Source organism: Phodopus roborovskii, unplaced genomic scaffold, assembly GCF_943737965.1.
Source record: "Phodopus roborovskii unplaced genomic scaffold, PHOROB, whole genome shotgun sequence".
In the NCBI taxonomy this organism is placed as follows: domain Eukaryota; kingdom Metazoa; phylum Chordata; class Mammalia; order Rodentia; family Cricetidae; genus Phodopus; species Phodopus roborovskii.
The window spans coordinates 22,388,168-22,413,665 of NW_026126418.1; the positions used below are offsets into that span (position 1 = coordinate 22,388,168).

The 25,498-nt window shown below is 34.1% G+C and overlaps 1 protein-coding gene across 1 annotated transcript in view; it reads right to left on the reverse strand.

The window, feature by feature from the left end:
- Fsip2 (fibrous sheath interacting protein 2) overlaps window positions 1-22,274 on the reverse strand; it is a 69,964-nt gene extending 47,690 nt beyond the window's left edge. The window contains exons 1-12 of the mRNA XM_051184374.1: window positions 22,152-22,274; window positions 21,547-21,672; window positions 19,167-19,328; window positions 17,888-17,977; window positions 16,760-16,899; window positions 15,903-16,044; window positions 15,279-15,389; window positions 12,067-12,190; window positions 10,077-10,163; window positions 3,570-3,685; window positions 1,284-1,320; window positions 602-705 (exon numbers count right to left, since the gene is read on the reverse strand). Of these exons, the coding sequence (XP_051040331.1) occupies window positions 602-705; window positions 1,284-1,320; window positions 3,570-3,685; window positions 10,077-10,163; window positions 12,067-12,190; window positions 15,279-15,389; window positions 15,903-16,044; window positions 16,760-16,899; window positions 17,888-17,977; window positions 19,167-19,328; window positions 21,547-21,672; window positions 22,152-22,250 (1,338 nt within the window). The 5' untranslated portion in view covers window positions 22,251-22,274. The remainder of the gene's footprint in view (window positions 1-601; window positions 706-1,283; window positions 1,321-3,569; window positions 3,686-10,076; window positions 10,164-12,066; window positions 12,191-15,278; window positions 15,390-15,902; window positions 16,045-16,759; window positions 16,900-17,887; window positions 17,978-19,166; window positions 19,329-21,546; window positions 21,673-22,151) is intronic.
- Between the last annotated feature and the right edge of the window lie 3,224 nt (window positions 22,275-25,498).

The window sequence follows — 25,498 nt, forward strand, 5'->3', positions numbered from 1 at the left end:
AGTATAATACATTTTAGAAATTCTGCATTTTTTTATTCTGCATTACTTGCATTATAAGTCACATAAAATGATATCATTTTCAAGATTACCATGAAGACTTTATTTGGATATAATCTATTAAATATCTGTTATTTAAAATTATTGAAAACCATATAAGCTCCTTAGTGTATTGAATCAATGTCATGCTAATATTGGAAATACTGATTTTATTCCTAAGAAAACAGATGGAAAATTTATACATAATATTTATATCATGCATAATGTATACACTTGGATTCCCTCTGGTAATTTTCCATGACTACTGATGAAAAATGCTAAACCAGTGTCACTAGAATCTCAACTGTTTCTTCTGAGAGTTCCATGGCCACAGTAAATATTAGACCTTGTGAATTATATTTAGGTTTCCAGACACTGTGTTGTTCATATTTACTATTTTATGATAAATTTAATGGAATGAAGGTGTACTAGTAGTAAGGTTAAAGAATAAAGGCATAAATAAATAAAATAAAGGATAAAAATAAAGGCATTTTCATATATTAAAATGACCTTAACATATCTCATTTATTATGATTGAATTTAGAAAAATTTAAATGTCTCATACCTCGTCTTTTTGAGGAGCTAAGGATGCATGGGAAAGTCTAGTATTCTTTGTTGGTGAAATTTGAGCTGAAATAATTGAATTTCGAGCGGATGTGTTTACAGGAACTGGAGAGATAAGAGATAGTTTTAAATAGGAATGCACTGTAGAGCCAAAGGAGAAACAGAACTTGCAGGCTTGCTCTGGCATTCTACCTACTAAGTTGCAATACTGGCTGGAATAATCACAATCAGCAATCTAAGTTAAGCAAACTTCTCCAAGGACAACATCTTTGTGGATTTTACTACTTAAAATGTCACTTTTCCCCAATTGCTTCAAAAAAAAAATCTGAAATGCTTATTTTTTGATGACCTCAACAACTTAGTCTCATAAACTAACAGGGCCCACTGACAAAATGGACTGTTTTAATTATATTCAGTCTTCAATGACAACTTATAGCTTTACAAAGGAATAAACAAAGCTGTACTTTAAATTGATTTTAGGCAAAAGGAAAATAAGTAATAAAAAGATGTTTTAAGAAGTTTTTATTTTAATTTTTTTAACATCAAGTTGTACAGTGAGCTAAAAGTAGGAGAAGTGATTGGAGGAAAAGGCACTTCAATAATAAAAAGTCAAACTAAGCATTTCTTTTAAAATTATGTAATGGAGTACAAGTATATACTTAAGTGAATCTTCATAATCTTACCTCTTTCATCACTTAATTTTTTCGTTACTCCATTTCTCTACATGGTAAAATATTAAAGAGAAAAATATAAGTAACAATACTTCTATCAGAGTACCAAATATATCCAGATGCTTTTTTTTTTTTTACACTCCATGCTCTAATTTTGTCATAAAAATGTGTACCACGTACAGTGAATATAATTAACATCCCAGGGTAGTTTTAACCATCTTAAATTTAGTTCAATATTGAGTTCAATTTATAGCAATGTAGATCTCCCCTTAAGACACAGAGAGACATTTAACTTAGTCATTCAACTGGATACAGAGAAATAAAATTAAATCAATTCAAAGTCCATGCAACACTATATAATGCTCATTTAAAATATTCCTTAGAACCAGAGCCAGAGGAAAAAATTAGTCACTCCAGATTAGTGTAGCATTTTCTATCTTTATGCCTGACTAGACAATGTGTCCTTGACATGGTTGTTACATTACTCACTTTTGCATTCAATGGATTCATTTTGCATTCAAATTATTAATAAAAGTAAATTATCTTATTTTCCCATGTTTTAGATTATCCCAGTACTTGGTAAACAACATGAGGATAGATTTCTTACACTCCCAGCAACTTTAGCATCACTATTACTAATTCGCTTTGGATTTGTTTTGTTAAATTTCACAGTACATGGATAATCACACTAAAGTGACTCTTCGTTGCCCAGAGTAGTATCACTTTTTCTTGTAAGAACTAATTTGCCCTAATAATACAAGGCTAGCAGCAGAGAGAACACATGTTGATAAAATTCTTCACAGATATTGAAGAGACCATTATTCAACTTCATATTGAAAAACAAAACAAAAGAGAATAGCTAAAACAATCCTTTAAAATACAGGAACTCCCAGAGACATCACCATCCTTGACTTCAAACTCCAATATAGAGCTATAGTAATAAAAACAGCTTAGTACTGGCATAAAAACAAACATGTGGACAAATAGAATCAAATCAAAGACACAGACCTTAACTCACACACCTATGGACACTTTTAAGTTTTGACAAAGAAACAAAAAATTACAAAGGAAAAAGGAAAACCTCTAACAAATGGTGCTGGCACAATTGTATGTCAAAATGTAGAAGACTGCAGATAGATCCATATATATCACCATTTATACAATGGAGTATTACTCAGCAGTAAAAACAATGACATCATGAAATTTTTAGGTAAATTGATGGAATTATAAATAAAACAAAAACAAAACTAAACAAAAACAAACATGTTGAGTGAGGTAACCCAGCTTCAAAAAGACAAACATGGTATGTACTCACTAGTAAGTTTATATTAAATGTAAATAAAGTAAAGGATAACTAGACTATAATCCATAGCTCCAGAGAAGCTAGATAACAAAGGCAAACCTTAAGAGAGACAGGACACATAGATCACCCTGGGAATGGAAATTAGATAAAATCTCCTAGATAAACTGGGGGCAAGGGGATGGGTGAAATAGAAAGGATTGGTTATGAAACAATGGGGGAATGGAATGGTTGAGGAGGGAGTGTGAGGAGGCAGGAAGAGCAAGAAAAGAGACAACTTGATAGAGAGAGCCACTATGGAGTTAGAGAGAAACCTGTTGCTAAGTAAATTCCCAAGCATCCACAAAGATAATTCCAGCTAAGACTCCTAGCAATAGTGAAGAGGGGGGCCTGAATAGACCTTCTCTGGTAATCAGATTGGTGAATACCCCAACTATCTTCACAGAGCCTTTGCCCAGTAATTGGTGGAACCACATGCAGAGATCCACAACCAAGCACCAGGCTGAAATCTGGGAATCCAGAAGGAGAGGGAGGAGGGAATACATGAGCAACAGAGGTTAAGATCATGTTAGAGAAACCTACAGAGACAGCTGACCCAAGCTCATGGACACTCATAAACTCTAGACCAACAGCCATGGAGCCTCCATGGGACCAATCTAAGCTCTCTGTATATGGGAGACACTTGAGAAGCTTGGGCTACATGAGGTGCCCTGGTAATAGAACTAGGATCTGTCTCTGGTGCATGAGCTAGCTTGTTGGAACCCATTCCCTATGAAGCATGCCATCAATCAGCCTCAATCAGCGGGGAGGTGTTTGGTCTTGTATCAACTTAAGGTGCCAGAATTTGTCAACTGCCCTTACCTGTTGGGAGGAGTAGATAGGGTATGTACAGGGGTATGTACATGGGTGTAGAAAGGAGAACTTTGGTTGGAATATAAAATGAAATTAATAATAATAATAATAATAATAATAAACTGAAGCAGGTGAAACATTTTTACCTTTTGTTCTGAACTACTGTTCTGTATGTCTGGCTGATAAGCAACCGAGGATCCTGATATTTTTGTAACATTCTTTGAACTACTCTGAGACTGATTGACAACACTTGATACTTGTCCTAGGAATAAATGGGAAAGATATTTATTTTTAAACATGTTATTAAGTGGAACAAATTGTATTTCCTTAAACAAATTATCAACACAGTTGCAGAGAGGGAGGAGTAATGAGCAAAGAGGTCATGACCAGGCTGTAGAAACCCATAGAAACTGCTGACCTGAACTAGGGGGAAGCTTATGGACCTAGTCTGATAGCTGGGAAACCAGCACAGGACAGACCCAGACCCTCTGAAAATGGGTGTTGATTAGTAGGACTGGGCAGTCTATGGAGCTTCTGGTGTTTATCCCTAGTATACAAATGGACATTGAGAACCATTCCTCAAAGAAGAATACTCTCTTAGCTAGAAACATGGGGGACGATCTAGGCCCTGTTCCAAATGATATGACAGTCTTGAAGATTCCCTCATGGAAGGCCACACCCTCCCTGGGGATCAGAAATGGGATAGAATTGGGGTTGGAAGGGGGACAGGGAGGATGGAAAGCTGAGGGACCTGGGGTTGACATGTAAAACAAGCTTGTTGTAAATTTAAATAAAATAATATAAAAAATGCAAAATATTCATTTGTAACAATAATTTCCAAAGAGATACAACTGAAAGCATCATTGAATCCACACACAATATGTTGGAATTACTCATTTAAGAGCTCCCCTTAATGGTTGTAACCAATCTATCTATTCCAAAAGTACTGATCTATAACTCTTAAGATTAGTTTGTGTTGTATAAGTACACCGCTCTAACTGATTGCGCCACTGGACAGCATAATTAAAAACAAGAGTCTAGAAGTCAGGAGTCTTTGAAGTAATATGATGCCTTTCTCATGTCAAAAATATGATGTTTAAAAAGAGAGTAGGTACAGCATCAATTTTTATGATTAAATTCTTAATTTGTGTGTTCTTTTGTAGGTGATTTTCTGCCCATATGTGCCTTCATATCAAAATTCATTGTTTCTTTAGCTAAGAGTAAACTAAGACTTATAAAATGTCACTGTGAACAGTGAACTTCTATGTTGTGCTACAATACAGATTTTATTTATATTTATTTATATATATATATATATATACACACATACATAATTTACATATTGATTTTAGAAGGCACGGTGTTTTCTTGTCTTGATTATTCTTACTAAGCTATTTTAAGCTTATCTTGTGTTTTTCCTTTCTGTCCAATATTATTAAATATTTTTTATATACTTAAAAAAAGATTAGTTTGTGTTTTCTGAAATTTTACATTAATGTAATTTTACTATGTGTAATATCCTTTTTTTATTTTGGGGGAAGTAAAATGATTTTTTATTCAATATAATATTGTTTGGCTATACCACACTTTGTAGTCTACCAAAGTTCATGGACATCTCAGTTGTTTTCAATTCCAGCCATTTCTGAGGTGAACTTCTGTGAATTTTTATGCTAAATATATATATATATATATATGTGTGTGTGTGTGTGTGTGTGTGTGTGTGTTTGTATGTAAAACTACTAATCTGTCTCTGCATATACTTCAGTTCATTTGAATAAAGCTTTATCATTAAAACTGTCTCGGTCATATGGTAAATATAACTAAGTAACATCAAAAACTATATCCCTAACAGATCATAATTTATTTCCTTTCACATGTTCCTGTCAATACATGATAAACAGAGAACATCAGTGAAAGACATTGTAAAAAATATTAAAAGGTAATTATACCAACAGGTGACTGTAAATTCAGTAAAAAATGAATAAGACTGACCAAGAAAAGGAAAGGACACATATCAACACAGCTGAAATTACAGATAATTGCCAAATGACTAAGAAAGGTGTACAATAAAAAGTGTATGCTATGAAAACATGCATAAAAGACATTTTTAAAAACTCACATATTAATCCCTATTTATGAATAAGTAAAAATATGAGTAATTATTGGTTAATAAATATAATACTAGTCTAAAAACGATTTTCTACAAAAAAGATTACAAACACAAATTACTTCTTGGGTTCAACTGACTTCATTGAACTGAAGCCAAATTCTAAGGAAAATTAAATTTACACATACTTTCAAAACACTGAAGTGCCAACATTTTGAAACTATCCCTATTGTGAATTGCCATATACATTTTATACAACACTGGGCTTCATAAAGACATTTCTATACAGGTATATAATAAGCTTCTCCCTACCTCTTTTCACTTACCCTTCCTATTAGTCACCCTTAATCTTATGGTTTCACTTGTACATTCATGTCTTATATAAATATATATGTTTAGGTAACTACATAAAATCTATAATTTGCAAATGAGCACAAACATGCAATATTTCTCACTGAGCTTGATTTAATTTGCTTAATATTATATTCCACTCTTGCATATATATTTCTGCAAATAACAAATTTTGTTCTCTTTTGACCAAATATATTTCTGTTGTGCATATATACCATATTTCCTTTATTCTTTTGTTGAAGGTCATCTATCTTGATTTCATAATTTATTATTAATAATATTGAAATAAGTGTTGATGTGCAAGTTTCTATATGATTTGTTTTGAGTTTTTAGAGTAAATATCCAAACGGAATTTAGTGAGTTTATATTTGAACTTGGGGGATTAACAATTTTCATAAGGTTTATATTAAACTTATAGATTGATTTTTATAGGATAGCTATTTTGACAATATTATGCTGACCCATAGTATGAGATGTTTTCCAATTCTCTTGAGTCTTCAATGTTTCAGTATTTTAGAATTGTCATTGTAGTATTCTGTTTTCTCCATTAATTTTACTCAAAAATGTTTAGTAAGTATAATGAATGGGGTTTACTCTTTCTCAGCATGTTTACATTAGAATAAAGGCACACTAATTATCAGGAAAGGTCTTCTGGAGAGATTATATTGCCCATAAACATCCATCTCCACAGTGTCCAAAGAGTTTGTTGTTAGAGCCTTTATGTCTTTTTGTACATAGAATCACACTAGTTACAAATAATGATGATGCTAATTCTTTCTTTACTATCTCTTTCCTTTTTAATTTCTTATCTTTTCTAATTTATTTAGCTAAAACTTCAAGAACTATATGTATATAAGAATTTAGATCACAGGTGTAGGCACGATGACTTGTTCTTTATTTTAGTGGAAAAGCTTTGATCTTTGAACTGAATATAATGTTAGGTACAGATGTCACATATCACCTTTCTTATGTTGAAGTGTGCTTTTCCAGAGGGTATGGGGGAATTTTGTCAAAAATACTATCCTTATCTATAATACAATCATGTGCCTCCTGTTCTTGAGTTGTATATATGACATGTTACATATAAAAATCATAATGAAACCTATCATTTTATAAATACTACACATTAATAAAAAAGGCAAAATCAAAACAAAAACTATATTGGTGTTTTTCAAAGAGGGAAGGCAAAGGTATATCAACCTATTTGTTATTCTGATCAGTGTAGATTCAAACTAACTTGAAAAAAATTTTGACATTGATATTGTTGAAAATATAAATTATTTGATGATATGGAATTATGAATCATTAATATTTTATCCCATATTTTTAAAATCTTATCTTTTTTAGACTACTAATTGAAATATTGATAAAGATGTTATATGCTGGATGGGCTTCAAAACAATTTGGCAATAGATAAATATTGAAGATATAGATAAAATGGCTCATGAATTGTTGAATGTGGTTGTCATGTGTAGTGAGATATTCACTTTGTCTCCTTCTGTGGCACTGACCACGCCCATTGGGGATGGAGCCATGGGCAGAAGTGACCTGTGGAAGGAGGTCTGAGGAAGAGCCAGGGAATGCTCCCTGGCTGGCAGGACTTGGACAGGAAAGCATCTGGTGGAACTTGCTGGTGTTCATCTAGGTTGTAAGTTATTTCTCCCTGAATAAACATTTATTCGGCACACAAAGCTTTAATATCACTTCAGTTTTACTTAATTTTGAATTGTTTACTAGACAAACTTTAAAGATACTTAAAAACTCTAAAATTATCTGTTAAGAGGAAAAATGTCAATGCCAATTTTGAATGCCAATTTTGAATGGTGTATAAAATATCATATTGGATATATTATATGAGTAGCAATTAAATATTACGAGTATTTTGACAGAGTTCTGAAAAAGTAATTATAATATTTTGTCTTTGTCTAGACAAGTGTGGTGTGTGTGTGTCCATGATGCTGCTGGCATAGTGTCTACTCAATCATGTGTACACATATGTGGAGGCCTGAGGTCAGTGACAATTGTCTATTTTGATCAGGCTCCACATTCATATTTGTAGCCAAGGTTTCTTACTGAATCTAGAGCTCATCTATTCAGCTGGCCAGTGTGGTCCAGGCATCCTTTTATCGCCTCCAAACCCCATCCAACCACAGGATTAGGAACTCAGGACTTTGATATGAATGCTAGGGAACAGAACTCAGGGCTGTGTACCAGGGTGTCAAGCACTTCAAAGACTGAGTCATTTCACTAGTGGCATACAGGTTTTCAAAAGTATTCAAACAACCTACTGTCAACCTAAAGTTTATTTTAAATGAGAGTAATGAATTTCAGGAGTAAAGATAAAGTGATTATGACATTAAATGCAACAACAGCAACACAAAACTAGGCTCATCTGTTGCTGGAAAGGATTTATAAAAGAGACACCAAAGAAGACTGAGATGAATGAAATAACACCAGAACGAAGACCTGGCATAAAGGTATTAAAGTGAAGTGCAGTGGTAACAGTCATGATAAACAATATGTTTTCCCTTAATAAGTTTGTAAGATGTATTTAATAATTAAAAGGAAAATTTATGTATCATTTAATTGGATATTGGATGTGTGTGTAGTGTGTGTGTGTATAGTATATGAGGAAATCCTGACAAAGAAGAATTAGTATATAGTAGTAAGACTGCTATATTCTAGTAAAGGAGATACAGTGTTGACTCATTCATTGTTTAGTCTAAAGAAAAATAATATTATAACCTAGAATACCACCGATAAAACTGCTCAGAGAGCATAATGAAAACAATAGCCATGCTGGAAACCAACTTGAAGATAGACAGTGGTCTCGTAACCTATGCCTGTAGTACCAGCACAATAGAACCTGAGGCAGGACTGCTAGAAGTTTGAGGCCAACCTGGGTTATAAGATGAGACTCTGATGTCTGAGTCAGTCCAATGCTGATTTCCCAGCTATCAGTCTGGGGACTCATTGGCTCTTCCTTGTTCAGTTCAGCTGTCTCTGTTCCCCATGGAGGGATACTCCCTTAACCTAGAGGCAGGAGGGAGGACCTAGTCCCTACTCCAAATGACTTGACAGATTTTGTTGACCCCTCCTGGAAGGCATTGCCCTCCCTGTGGAGAGGGGGTGGGTGGGTGGGATGGGAGGGTGGTCTGGGGTCATGGGTGGCGGAAAGGGAGGGAAAGAGGGAGAGGGAACTGGAATAAGAGCAAAGACATTTAAAATAAAGATGAGACTCAAAAAAACAACATGTACAATACAATATTATTAAATATTGAAGTAGATGGAGTTAGCTGTGATAGCTGTTAGTAAAGGGTGTGTAAGAATTCCTTAAAGGCCATGGTATGTTGCCCAAACTCTAGTAGGAGGTTGAGAAAAGCTAACTGGGATTGGGACAGGCTTTTGCAACCCAAAAGTCACTCCACTCACAATGCCACAACTTTTCCAACAATGCCACACCTACTCATTTGTTGTGAGCAGTTCTACCAATGGATGAAGCATTCAGATACATGACCCTATGGAGGTCTTTCTCATTCAAAGCATCACAGAGATGAAAAACCTCAAATTCAGACTAGATAGCTAAAGATAGGGAAGGAAAGAACTTGGACTTTGTTTTCTTTAGGTTATTCTAAGTTTACCTATTAACTGCACCCTGAGAGTTATTAGTGAAAGAATTGTCATATTATTCAGTTTTTTTCACTTTCATGTATATCACTTATATCACTGTTTGGAAGCTCATGGTATAATCCGGTGAGCTTATATGGAAAATAAAATGAGACAGCATATCCATGATAGAAAGTGATACTTCAGTAACTGTTCACTTTAGCTTAGAATCAATATATTTAGCATGTGTTTCGTAATCAGCCAACCTGTATCTATAATTAACATTTATAAATCCTGCATTTAACTCTTCTTAAGTGAAAGTCCAATGGCCAGTTGAAGGCACTAAATTAGTTATCTAAAGATTAAATTCTGATATTAGTTCATGGCAGATAGCCTAAAAAAAAATAAATCAGTCATTCATCAGAATGCTTCCAAGTGAAAGTCACCCCAACTCTGTAGTCTCCAAAATTGCTAGTCTAATATTCTTTTTTTCTTATTTTACATATCAATCCCAATTCCTTCTCCCTCCCTTCTCCCCTCCCAATCTCCTGACCCCCCCATGGGAATATTTCTTAAAATATTCAATTACCTGATGTTCCTTTACACGTTTTCTCCTCACCATCAGGATAAACTATCTTTATATCATCAAACTGCTTCATCTTCTTCTTTATAGAAGCTTAAAAATGTAATAAGACATATTATTAGTAGTGTATTAGTAGTGATAACAGAATTAACCAAGATCAAATATCCTTTCATTCTCAAGATAAAATAAGTCCTTGTTAATCTATGTGTGGTATTTGGAGGACAGAGAGGAGCAGAGGGATTAATGTCAAATGGGAGGAAATACTTATTTCTGAAGTAGTATGCTTTTTACTTAAAAGATATACTTGGAGAGACTTTTTTATTTATATTTGAAAGAAGGAAACCTGCATCATAAGCATGAGGCTTCCTTTTTGTGGGAATGCATACCAACATAATGACAATGATGAAGATTTATCAGCACACAAAGACTATGAGATTCTTGAATTTGACTTACAGATAAATAAAAGCAAAAATATAAGGTGTGTACATATGTTTCTCTACTTAGTAGAAGAAGACATTACTACAATTGTGAAATTGTTATCTTTATACCTTGTCAGTTTGATATTATTAAAATATTAATATACTGTTTTCTAAGGAAGATTGATGTAGCAATGTTGTTGAGTGTGTTATGCTCAGTTTTAGGTGATGGAAATGTCTGTGAAATGCCAAATAACTTGCAAAAACCATTTGCAGTCTTGAAAATTAAAAAGGAAGCATTAGAGGAGGTTGTGGACAATAGTAGTCTGACTGTGGAACCTGTACATGGCACCAGTAATGGAAAGTTGTCATCTTCAAGCACATAGTGTGAAACAAAATCTAGAAGTTTAAATTAGGAATGAACTCCATGACTCCATGTGATGATGAATGCTTGCATACACCATTTAAACTGAATTTAATGGCAGTTTGGGGTCAGTAGAAGAAATTAATTAAACAGATGCAAAACATGGGTAGAGGAAGGTAAAGGCAAAATCTAATTAAAACCAGTTAATAAAGTGATAGAATGACATAGGGAGGAACTCAACAAAAGGTAGGACTGATAAATAACAAGACTGATGACCATGTTCTTTCTCAACAGTATGCAATCCTGGAACTTTTGAAAGAATTCTACTATGTTAACCAATAACTAATATAGATTGTTTCACTATAATTGCTTGATGTTACATATAAAATGAAGCTGATATGAATTGGGGACAGTCAAGTCATGCTCTGTTACTTTTAAACCTTCTTCATTTCTTTTCCATTTCATTTCTTCATCTCTCTACAACCTTTTCTCCATCTTTATTTCCATAATTGTCAGTTTTTCTATTTGTACTAGTTGACAACATACCAAAACACAATGTCTATGTATAAACTATTATATATGTGTGTATGTGTGTGTGTGTATAGTTATAAAGACTGAATATATATATATATATATATATATATATATATATATATATAGAGAGAGAGAGAGAGAGAGAGAGAGAGAGAAAGAGAGAGAGAGTTATAAAGACTAAATACATGAAGTCAATATATAGCTTCAAGTTGAATAATAGGCCTGTAACAGAACAGGGTCATGTGACCTGTTAAATTGCATCATTCAATATAATTAACCTAGGAAAGACAAAGATGTTAGACTTCAAGCTGAGAATATCAATGCACCCAATACAGCTGCATTCTGTTTTAATGTGTTAGTAATAAAATATGTGATCATCTGAAGTACAGGGAAATTGGTGTAAAATATCTTTGGCAATCAAATCTGTTTCTTGAATGAGTTGATAAGATTATTTCATTTTAGGTAGGGGTGTGTGTATGTGAGTGTGTGTGTGTGTGTGTGTGTGTGTGTGTGTGTGTGTGTGTTTGCTTGCACATCTGCATGTGTTCTCTTTTCAACTTGAATAGTAATGTGGAAATGGTAAGCTTAGGATCTCATATAAAATGGGTAGCAAGTATAACTATGTAAGATATTATATGTTACATTGATCAATGCATCCTACTTAGTGGCATAATATTCTCACATTCATAAGGAGCTCCGTTTTGTCCTTTATATTCAAATCCATTTCTTCCTGTGTCATCTTTAATGCCAGTATCCTGCATTTTTTGTAAATGATAAGCCATTTTTCTCTCTAGCATTGCTTGTTTCTAAAATGTTAAAGAAAATATACTGATTAGTATTAATTTGGCATTTGTAAATCCTTAACATATAGTTAAACCATGCAGTATAGTAGAATGAAACACTGAATTGTGACTTGTAAATTTTGAGTATGTAGAGAGTAGCAGGCGTTCATTCTATTTCTAATCAAACACTTAGGAGCAATTTACCTCACTGAATACTTTGGGGGACTTATTACAGTTTTTGAAATGTAACTTTTCTCTGTGAAGCTCTGTGATACTATTGACCATAGACATGGCATAAGAGAGACAAATGTGCAGAGAGAGTACTAGACACAGCATTCTGTAAATAAAAGGATTAGTATACATAAAGAAGTATGCAATATAGTATAAAGAAACATCCTGAGGGGTAAGAGAGAAGAGAACTTTGCATTTCCATAAATATGAAAATTATATGTATTTTTACAAGCCCCAGTATAAAGGCTTCATGAGTCATACTAGCAAACATACTAAAGTGGCCCTTGCTTCAATAATAGGAAATAACCTGTTCAGATAAACAGTAACACTAGTCTGATTAATCACATTGTTTCTGATGCCATAAAGACTGAATAAAGGAAGTCAATATATGTCATCAAGTTGAAGAATACTAGGCCTGTAAAGAAACAGGACCACGTGACCTATAAAATTGCATCATTTAATTATGATTGACCTAGGAAAGACAAAGACTTTAGACTTCAAGCTGAGAATACCAGTTCACCCAAAAGAGCTACATTATGTAACAATTCAATGATAGAAATTATCTTAAAGGAAGGACAGAAAGGGAAAAGATTCAGACTTCCAGATATAGAATCTGCTTGATGCAGTTAAAGTCCTAGAAGGAGGAAAACATGGATGAGCATGTGCAGTTGATCTTCACCAAAAACTTGTCGGTATTTAGATTCACAATGGGTATATAACACATGGTGGATCTTCAAGGCTATTTATTGGGCAGATTTACTGAAAAGGGGAGGCATACCTTAAATGTAAGCAGCACTATCCTAGGGGGCTGGGATCTCAGAATAAATGAATAAATGGAGAATGGTAAGCTGAGCACAAACAATGATTTTTTTCTGAGCTTCCAAACTGTGTATGCAATGTGACTAGCTGTCATGATCCTGCATTGTTTCCCTAAGATGATGATAGACTGTATCCTCTCAAACTGAAAGCACGATAAACTCTCCCTTCCTTGAGTTACTTCTAGTCTGATATTTGACCACAGAGAGAAAAGAAACTAATATGCAATATGACAGCAATATTTCACAATTGATATCTAAGAAATTTCCAAATTGTTACCAATGGTGAACTCTGAGGTTCAGGAGAAACCCTGAGGAAGATTACAAACCAACTGAATGAGATCATGCTACTCTGATGCCAGATCTAGACAAAGACACTACACAAGATTGAAAAAAATAAAACAAAACAGGCTAACATTTCTTCTGCAAAATTATACAGGTACTTTTGGCTATTTGTATCAAACTACACATCATATATATTACAGGCCAAATTAATTGATTCCATGACCATGCATTCCAGATAAATTGAACATATTAAATTTGATTTATATTATATACTTCCAAAGAACCATAACCATCCATTAAACAAAATCATAAAAGAAAATATTTGACAACCCACCAACATTCCATTCTGATAAAACTTTTATAAATCTAACAATAGCACTTTAAACCTGATGAAAAGTATGTATGATAGACATGGAGAACCTCATAACTAATTCTAGTAATAGTAATGTTTTACTTTTGAGGTGAATATCAATGGAAACTGCCTTGCCTACTACTATTCTATTATTAATACTTACTGTAATTAATTATTTTATGTATGTCTGTTTGTATGCTATATGTAGGTGTTTATAGAGCTGTTGAAACATTGAACAAAAGGTGATATTCAGATTATATTAAATAAGACAAGGCTACTTATTCACACAAACAGTGAATCTCAAACAAGACTAACATGTGCATGTGAAAAAAAGAATGGAAAATAAAATATAAGCTTCAATTTATATTACTTTATGGAAAATAAAACAAATAATTCAATTTCCATTTTTATGATGTTTATGTATAATGATATATTCTAATGCAAATATAACTTTGTTAATTTTACAGGAATAATTTACCCAAAATTTATAATTTATATATATTTATTAACATGAAAAAAATCATTTTGTATGTTTTATTAAATGAAAAGCAACCTACAAAGGAATCTATGAAATGTAAAAGCAAAAACAGGAGAGGGGGCTCGGGAGTTAGGAGCACTTGCATAGAACTAGGCTCAATTCCCAGCACCCACATGGTGGCTCACAACCATATGTGACTCAAGTTCCAGGAGATCTAACTCTTTCTGGCCTCTGTACATGCACACATGTACTACACATGTATATGTGCTTTTAAACGCTCACACACATAAAATAAAAATAAATAAATCCTTTTAAAAATATTCAAAAATTATGCTTACTTCAGGAGTAAATAACCATTCCTAAGAATATTGTACAGTTAATGTGTGTTTGTGTGTGTGTGTGTGTGTGTGTGTGTATACTCAACAGTTAGTAAACTGGTATAAGATTCTATATGCTACTGTTTGTCCTTATTCTGCTTTACATTCTAAATCACAAGGCACTACATATTATTAAACATAAAAGAGTAAATTTTTTTGAATGAAGGAAAAACAAAGAAATTTTATCAGAAATTTATAGTTCTCTAAAATAACATTTTATGAGTGAGATTTTTATGAGAACTAAAGCCACTGTTTTATTGTGAAGATTAATCCAAAAGAGATTACATCAAATAATGAAACAGTGCTTTTCACACTGTGAAAATGCTTTGGACAGGACATGTAAACATGTGTATATCTGGGTATAGTGGATCTGGCAGTGGGTACAAGGCCTACGTGCACTCAGGAGACCGAAGTCTCTTGGGACCTGTTCAGGAGTTCATGAACAGGCTGTGCCACAAAGCAACACCTAGGTTTTAGTTTCTTAACATTTTAATATTACCCACACAAATATTTTACTCCGAAAAATCAAGCTTCTCTTCAAACATCCCAAGAAAGAACTTAAGGCTCACAGTACCTTTCTGTCACTCTCTTCTCGGCTTCTCCGTCTTTGCTCCTCTACCCGCTGCTCTCTCTTAACATCTTCTCCTATCTTCGTGAGCAGCATCATTTCCTTTGTCTTCCATTCCTAGGGGCCACAGTATTACCATGAAAGGAAGAGGGCCTTTTGTTTTCACTGCAGGTGTCTTTTGTTCACCACCAAGGAAAAAAACTGGCAAGCCAAGGGCCCAAACAGTTATCAGGCCTTATAAATATATATGTCATTCAGCCTTTTTCGAATGGCCTTTTCATAGGGCATTTGTATTAAGAAAGCTGGGAGGTGATTCAGGGGGCCCGTTGCCTGCTGCTAAGCCTGAGGTAAATTCCCAGAGCCCTCATTAGCAGGAGGAAAGAAATGACTTCCCTAAGCTGTCCTGACTTCTTCACCGCATTATGTGGTGTGCGCACACAAATGAATAATTTTTAATTAAGAGTAAAAGTTAGCTATGGTTGATATTTACTAAAGGTAATTTAAAATTTATTTCCTGTGCACACTGAAGTTTAATGGAGGATGAAGCATCTGCATCTACTATTAAAGTTACTTACAAATGGAAAAATCATACTCATTCTTCCCCTCACAACATTTAAATTCACCTCTTACCTCTTCAATTTTTCTACGAAGACTAAGTTTTTTTCTTGTATATTCCCGCTGTCGTCGCTCTTCTCTGTCCATGCGGAGCAGGCGTTGTTCTTCTGCCGTGCGCTCAAGTTGTTCTAATTCTCTACTGATCATATCCAAATATCTGAGTGAGGATGAACATATGATTGCAAGTGAGTTGGGAAGTTTTATCATTATACACCAAAATCAAGCACTGCCATGCTTGCTCTTGGTAGTAACACAAAACTCCCATGGAAGGTCTGGGAAACACAACTACACAATCTAAAAGTCACGACAAAAAACTCTCGTTCTTCCTAAAGGAAAAAGAGTGGAACGTTGTTTCATTTTCATAAAAGATAAATCTGGTAATGGAATGCTAATTAATGATCATTAATGGAAAATATCTGAATAAATTTGCAGTTGTTTTAGAATGTTCATGTTTTCTTAAGATATACTAAAACTCTTGCTTTTCAGTTGGACTTATTTCTTCATACTTAATGCTGTCAGTCTTTAAAGGGTGATTATAAAAAGTTTCTTTCCTTTTTATCCACTGCTAAACATAATTTCTACAGAATGGCACTGAGATTTGATGCTTCCTCTAGTTCTCACTCCATTATCTCGAGTTCCCAGAAAACTCAGCTGCAATGGAAGAAGTTGACACACAGAGCTTTAGGACCAAGATTCTTAATCCCTGTACCTCTCTGATTTCCCTTCCTTTCTCTCTCTACTAACTAATAAAGGAGAGTTAAACACTATTTACTATTAATGCTTTTGAATATTCATTTCTCTCTCTCTCTCTCTCTCACGCACACACACACACACACACACACACACACACACATCTGTGACTTCAGGCTCACCTGTGCCTTAACAAACGCTCTTGGTCCTTAATAGACTGTGTGTTGTCCTGTAACAACCAGTTCTGGAACCGTGTGACATCAGAACAGTGAGGAAGTTGGCTGGTTTCTTGCAGTTTATGTAGTTGCTTTGTTATCAATTGCTATTTTTTTTAAAAAAATAAAAGAATGCCAGAAATATATGTTTTTACATTTCCAAGAAACAGAACCATTAACATTGCTGTATTTTATGAGATAAATTAATTGCAATTAATTTTATTCTAAGTCCACTACACATGTGGGCAGATGAACTAAAATAAGTATTTATCTCTCTAAAAGTAGAAGACAAATATTTTATTGTTCATCAATACTACACTTCTGCCTCCCTGGTTTTCTATCTAATTTTTGTTGTAATGTTACAAGGTCTCACAATATATAACCCAGACTGGTCTTAAACTCACTGTTCTCCTGTTCCAGCTTGAAAAGTACTGTGATTTCAACTGTAAATGGTTCTTAGTCATTCTTATTTTTCTTTAACATTTTCACTTTGTAATATAAAATTGTGAGCACACACTAACTAACTAACAAAAAAAAATCTGAATCCTATTATACATACAAAAACCCGAAGGGAGGGAGACATGCTATACACGACTTTGATGCAAGACTACAAGAAACAATCATAATAATTCTATTTAACTTTTATGAATTTTTGTTAATGAATACAAAGTATGTATATAGATATAAACACAGTCTACCTTTTCAGTATTATGTAGGATATTACATATATAACAAAGGAAGTCAGTTGTTTCTAAGACTGTTTTCATTTTAGCATTGGAATTTTTCTAGTATAACAGCTTCAAGTGCCAGCTAAAGTATATGTAGCTTATCTCACTTACTGATGTTTTGGTTATAGAATTACTTACTAAATTAACAGCTAAATATAAATAACAATACTAAATATTAATATGCTGATATGATCTAATCCCTTTTCCATTATTTGGCAAATGTAACTTACAAATATTCATTTCTGCTCCAAATTTTACATAGATTACTTACTCAGCAATTAAACTTCAAAATCTGATACAATATCATGCAACATAAAACCATCTTTTATCTTCCCTTTAAACCAGCAATTTTAAATGCATAACTTACCTGTTCTCTTAAATAGTTTCTTTCAAAGTCTAATTTTAAGCTCGTAAGATATTGCCGGTATTTATTCAGTTCTCTCAAGCTACAAACAATCTAAAAATAAAATGAAAACGGTATAAATATTTTAAATGTATGAAAATTTAAAGTCATAACAATTGCTTATTAGAGGAAATCAGAGCAATGACAATTTTAATGACATATTGGTATGAAGAGTAAGAAAATACTAACAATTTAATTGGTGGTACCTCTACATTTGTAAGAAATTTCTTTCTATTTAGAAATAAAACTTTCTTATTGCTACATAAAGAAGTTATTATTATTTACATATAACTGTAGTTATTAAAATAATTCTAATTAATTATAATTGGATTATAAATGTAAATATGTTCAATGCAATAAGAACAATCTCGTGGTATGCTAACCAACTACATTTCCTACATTCTGATTTGAAGTTTTTAAAAATATAAATCACTTACAAGAACACAGTACCATTACATACAGAAAAAGGAGAAATATGATTCAGCTGGGAAAATTAATATATCTTTACTTCTTCAAAACACTTGACAATAATTTTTTGATATCAGACAGAAGAGAGTGAAGGAAATAATCCCATGTGGAAGCCCTCATTTTCTTATCCCTGAGTATTCTTTAAAACTGATAAAGAAGTATTCTATTACAATAAAGTTAATGATGACAATACAGAAAAACAGTTCCTGGAAAGACACTGTACCTGCCAAGGCTGACCTGCTGACTGGGACTTCAGTGATGTGGACAGGAAGGAATGTTGCAGATCTACAGTCTAAGTGTAACTGATCTTAAGGTGTCTTCAGACATTCCTTTCCCACATTTATTGGAACTAACAGACAAAAACCCTTATCTTTATTTTCTACTCACCAAAGGGCTAAGAATGCTATTCATATAGCATACAAGGCCTATACCTGACACTTTCTTGCTTGGCTATACCCACTTCTCTGATGTTTCCACCGATGTATTTTAAAGGTTTCTTGATTTATGATTTTCTTTGCTTAATTATTAAAAAATTTCATGTGGTTACTTCCACATTAGATCAAGCAATTTGGTGGAACCTAAATCTGTGTTCCTGAGCAATGGTCACTCATTTTCGGCTCCAGAAGAAATTATTTCATATCCCCTTTGAGGTGAGACCTGTGTCTTTGCAGCAAGAGACTGGCTTTCTCTTCACAAGGGGAGCAAACACAAGTAGTTTAAGTTTTCATTGATTAAGCAAAAAAAAAAAAAAAAAAAAAACCATCTGTTAACTCACTTTGTTATTGCTGGTGATGTAGCCACCTTTCTTCAGTCTTCTCAGAATATCTTTGCGTTTATAGTATGTTCTTAAATGTGGATCATGGAGACTTTTATATTGGGTTTCCAAAAGTCGACAGTAAGGATCACTGAGGTTAAAACCATAGGAAGGTCGAAATAGCTGCATACATAGATTTTAAAATATTACAAATATGAGTTAGTGTATTTTCACTTTTAATTAATCTGCTGACATGACTGAAAAATTAAATAAGCAGTTCACATTTGAACTGGGAATAAGCAAGCAACAGGAAGATTTACTCATGCAAGTTTCCCTTTTTCCCCTCCTCACCCATGTGGAGTAATTTAATCATTTGGCCCCACTAAATTGGTTCTTTTTCTGATGCATCACCTTATGGCCATGAGACAAAAACAGGGATGAGGAAAGGAATAATGTCTGATTTGTTTTAAAAACTACAGCCAATGCTAGGACTCTCTGTTTTCTTTCCTCCCTAGGTTAAGACACTACACACAAGAGAAAGATTATATTAATTATTATGTTCCAATCATCTGAAAGTGAAGAAAAATAATGGAAAAACCTTTTTACTAAGATTAAGTGGAAATAATGACGATAAACAATGTAGAATTTAAATACTAAGGACTAAGGATAAAGGATAAAAACTAAGGAAAAAGGATAAAAAACTCAACACACTTTGAGTGTTACAGTCATAAAGAAGAATCAATGTCTATGTCATACAATTACACATATTGAAATACAAGTTTTAAGGCATATATACAGAAATTGTGATTCTGTCCTTTGTATTAATACCAAACAAAAATTCATACAATATTATCATATAAACAATTTACCATATGAATATTATAACAAACACAACAGTATAAAGACAGCCAACTAATGTTCATGATTCCTTATATTTTACTATGAAGGAAACACCTAAGTTATTTAATCTCATTTTTCAACTGATTATTATCCGTGTAAGGTTTTGGTGTGAATTCTCTGTTAATGTTTCAGAGGGAGAATGATATTAGCTTGTGCAGGTATTTCTGAAGAAGAAAAGGTAGCTGATAGACCAATGTGTAAAAGTATGCTAATGCTCTTTTTGCATCTTGTCAGCTTTAATGTTTACTAATACAATGCGAAGTCAGAAAACAGGTGATGGTATTGGAGTATGAGAGGGGTGGAAATGTAGGGGGCATGCACCTTGTTTGTAGGCATCTAATTCAATTCACACTACCACATAGTATTGTGCACCAATCCAGAGGGTCCTGGAGGTTCATTTTACAAGTTCAGTTACTTTCTTGACACCTAGAGAATGAGGTGGAGTAGGCCACTAAAAATAAGTAGCAGGCAGAAGCAATGCTTTGTACTGGGCAAAAAAGAAAGCCTAAGGGATCAAAATAGCTCTTCATTTGCATTAAACACCCCTTTGTTAAGTCACAAAGGTCTTCCTGCTACAAGTTTAGTACCTTTCCAAGGGCCCAATCAGAAACAGATTGAATGTCTACCAAAGCTTCCAGAGAGCACCAGTCCCCCTGTAGCTTAGACTCTAACTCAGTGTGAATTGGACCAGAAAAGAAGTATATATCACTGAGAGAAATATGTCAAGGAAGGAATTTATTCTCTTTCTTGGTAATATTTTGCTGTCAACTTCTTTTAGATGTTCACTTTTAACAGCAACAAATACATGTTTCAATATTAAAATATCCACTCAACAAAAATATAATAAGCCTTTTTCAGATTTATTTAGTCAAGAACTGGAGGAGATAGGGATAGGACAAAAAAAAACTAATCATTTTAAGGCAAGTGGGCAGGCAGCATCATACAATTTAATAAAGAAAAATCAATGCTTTGCAAAAATGAATTGACAACTGTCATGTAGTTCACATGTGATCCTCTAGAAAGTCTCAGATTAACAAATTAGGAAGAAGAAAAAAGAGTAAATCAAGTTTAGAGACAGACAGGACAAAAATATGAGTGGTAGTTTCAAAAGAGAAAAACAAAAATGTCTTTCATTGAGAGTTTATTCCTAGTTAGTATTGATTAAAACCCTAGTACTAATTAATAACAAACAGTAAATAGCCTTTTAATCAGATGTTCCAAAAAAAATTAATAGGCATATAAAGGTTGTCTAATTAAATGTTAATATGTTGCTCTGTATTATAAATTAAAATAGGGCCAAAGACCTAAGTCCTTTGGATCATGATTCTATAAAGCCATATTGGATGAAATTGCTTATGTATAATCCCAAAAATACCTGTAGTACAATGTCTAATGGTTGGTACACATTCTCCTAATACACTCTGCTGTTTTGTCTAACAGCAAGGACAATAAGGTATTGGAAAGCAAGACATCTGATGTGATCATTGAAAAGTTGCCTTACCTTTTCACTGATATTCGTAGTAAAATACACAGTATCAGTTCCTGGGATCATAGGCAACTTAACCCCAAGAGGAAGATCCAGTAGCTGAGCAGCTCCCACCCCCGGAATTGGAGCTTTGTGTGCCCCCTGTGAAATATAATCAGATAATTTGTTTTTTCTTTCACTAATAGTGCTTTGCTTTGGCCCATCTCCTCCCACAACAAGGATAGAAAGCAAAGGGTAGTCTTTTTTTAATATATATATATATATATATATATATATATATTTATATATATATATATAATTTAGAAACAATCTTATTTTACTTATCAATTCAGTTTCTTTTTCCTCCCAACCTCCCATATAACCGACATATCCTCCCCCATCTCACGCCCCATCTAGGCCCTGCCCCAAATGATGTGATGATCCCCTATGGAAGACCTCAAAGAGTAAAATCTTTAGGGCACATCCTCAAGGGGTCCCTCTCTTCAGCCTGACTAGGGTACCCTGGATAGCCAGACAGGAGCTGGTGAGGCGATTCCTGCTCCCAGGCTTGAGGCCTGTAATGGCTACTCCCAGGCCTGAGGCCCAGGACACCCACGCTGGCCTGAGTCCACTCCACTCACATCTCCACATTGCTGACTGTCCTCAGCCACGCTGCTGGAGGCTGCTTTTTTGGCAGCCACATTGGCGGTCTTGGAGCAGGCGCTGAGGTACAGCTCCATGGCTGACTGAGCCTCCCTCCCTCCCTTGGCTCTTCCTGGCTTCCTCCACCGTGGTCCCTCTGTTCCGAATGACCGGTGCCAGCCCCCTGTGGCCCCACGAGCTTGCGTTCCACATGCAACAGTGGAGACCACGCAGGAAATCGAGTGCCTCAAATTGGGAAATTCGGCCCCAGAGAACCGGACTGTGACGAACCAGATTGAAAGTCTGGTACTCTTGGAAACCATCACCCCTCAGACAATCCGAACAACAAACAAGACATTTTGTTAGTTTTATTTGACTTTTTTTTTTTTTTAAATCACTGGTTTGTTAAATGTTTTGATTTTTGTTTTTGTCTATTTTGCATTAGTTTTAGATATAGAGAAAACATAAAGTTGGGTTGGTAGATGGGAAGATGGGCAAGACCGGAGAGGAGCTTGGGGACAGTAATACATGTATTATGTTTAAAGTTGTGACAGAAATCAGATTTTCATAGAGAACAGTACCATGATAACTGTCTAATAATTTAAGTTTATTCTTATTAGACTGAAATAAGTATTGGGTTCAGAGGGTTCTCTCTCTCCTCTCTCTCTCTCTTTCACTCTCTGTGCGTGTGTGCGTGTGTGTGTGTGTGTGTGTGTGTGTGTGTGTGTGTGTGTGCGTGCGTGCTTGTTTTTCTAAACCACATCATGTTATGTACAACCACCAAGGAAATAAGGCTGTTCTTTTCAATATTTTCAAAGAATAAACATTCATTTTAACATGTTTAAATAAACTACCTCTAATTGTGGTTTTGTAATTTCCTTACTTTTTAATCTTCATAATACTGAATTAAAGGAAATTTGTTTTTGTTAACATGGAATAATTGTCACTGATTCATGTAGTTGGTATTGTAACCATTTTAAATGTTCGTGCTCAGACAAGTGCCAATTAAAAAATTACTACATCCTTATCATCCCCTTCCAGCTGGCTGTTTATATTAACATTGCAGGGGATCACAATGCTATTTAAGGTAACTGCTTATCACTTAAGGCTAGATTTTATGTTGCTGCTAATATTTTCACCTAATTAGTGAACAGTCAGAGAAAAGCTTTATCTGTAGTGTGGCTTCACAAATAATAAAGCAGAGAAATAAGTTAATCTTTGGAGACATTCTGTAGGAAACAAAATAACAAAAAATCGTCTCTATCCTGTTCTTGCTGAGGCTTCCCTATGCAAAAGTATCCTGTTAGCTAGAGGCTGCTTACTGTGTTGTGTTGGTACTTGTGTACATTTGTCATACTCTTTCTAATCTCTTTCTTGAAAATTTTTCTCAATCATGCTGTTTTAGACATAAGCCCTATGTTCTGGGTAGTTTTATATCAACTTAGCACAAGTTAGAATTGTTTGGAAAGAGAGAACCTTCAAATGAGAAAATGTCCCACTCTTTTGGCCTGTGGGCAAGGCAATTTCTAAATTAGCAATTGATGTGGGATGAGCCATGTCACTGTGAATGGTGCTACCCTTTCACAAGTGGTCCTAGGTGTATAAAATATTAGGCTGAGCAATCCTTGGAGAGCAAGCATGTAAATAGCACTCCTCATAGCCTTTATTTTTTTCAGCTTCTGTCTCCAGGTTTCTGTCCTGTTAGCTTTCCTCCACTGACTTTCCTCAGTGAACTGTGGCTCAGGATACATAAACCAAATAATCCCTTCCCTCTTTGAACTGCTTTAGCTTATCACAGTTATAGAAACCCTAACTAATACATTCTATGGGAAGAAAATTGCTGGTTTTTTGTTTGATAGTGTACTTTGAAAGAACCTTGTAAATGTTATAAATTCACTCATTTTCACTTAATAACATAAATGCTATATGCATCCTTAAGTTGTTTCACTATATGTTTACTTTATCTTTGGTTCTTTTTTTTTTCCTTACTCTCTGCATAAAGAATCTTAGTTGAATTATAGATACTGCCTCCCTTTTTGAAAGTTTTATGCAAAAATACCACAATAAAGTTTTAAGTATTGACTCAAAAAGATATGTATTGTAGAATAATATTTTTGTACACTGTGAAAATGTGTCTTTGCACGTTATGATTGGTTTAATAAAGAGCTGAATGTTCGATAGTAGGCAGGAAGGGGTCAGGAAGACTTCCAGGATGAGAGAAAAGGAGAGGAATTAGGTGAAGGGGAGACGCTAGCTGGATGCAGACAAAGCAGGACATGTGGGAGTAGAGGTAAAAGCCACAACATTAGCAACATGTAGACTAATAGAAAATGGCTAATTTAATTTATAAGATAAGTAGATAAGCCTAAGCTAAAGGCTTAATAATGTTTCCAGGTCTTAATTTGGGGACTGGCAGTCAAAGAAAAATCCATCCATAGGTATGCTCCGTTGTCTATGTGTGTCTGTGCATTTAAGAAAGGGTCTAACTACATAGTGCAGCCTGGTCTTGTATTCACAATCCTCTGGGATTGTAGGCATGTGCCACCCTGACACACAGGGTATGATTTTCTTAGTGGTTTTAATTATTTCTTTACTGTCCTGGCCCAGGAAGTTAATATTCCTAAAGATGGGAATCATTCAAAGATTTCCATTGAAGGACTATTCAAACCATGTTATGTTTTTCTCTTCTGAGATTTTAAGATACAAAAGTAGAATGATTCCTTCAAGTAAGGAAGAAAAGAAAGCTCAGGGGAAATACTTCATTTAAAGACTAATACCCATAAGTCCTCAATACATAGGTGCTTCATTTCTAATATGGTCTATGCCTGTTTTTGATTTGCAGTTATTTAAAATCAAATCTGTTATTCTTTAAATGACCTACAAATTTTGAAACCATTGTTTTGATGTGAACTTAGTTAGGGGACAATATCTCTTATGAGACAGTTCTTATGGAGGATTTATAGTGCTGAAATTTAACATGTTTTCCTTTCTTTTATAACAGAGATAATAAAGAAACTGGTTTTCATGTTTGATCTTTAAGGCTCAGATGTTAAACCAAATTTTCTTTATAATTTAAAGGCAGTTCTCTGATTGTACTCTGCTACAAAAGATATGCTAGAAAACTTTGCTTCATGCTATTGTGGTCTTTAGAAAACTTTAGAAAACTAGTAATTACCATTATTATCATTTTCTGAAGTAATATTAAGTAATATACTTGTTACGATACTTTCAAACTTTCACTTTTTTGGGGAATAAGGACAATAATTTACAGTTAGCATTTTTTTTAAATTGTGCTTGCTAATAGGGTGTATTCTGTTTCATGCTTAAACCAAAAATTGACTGAAAA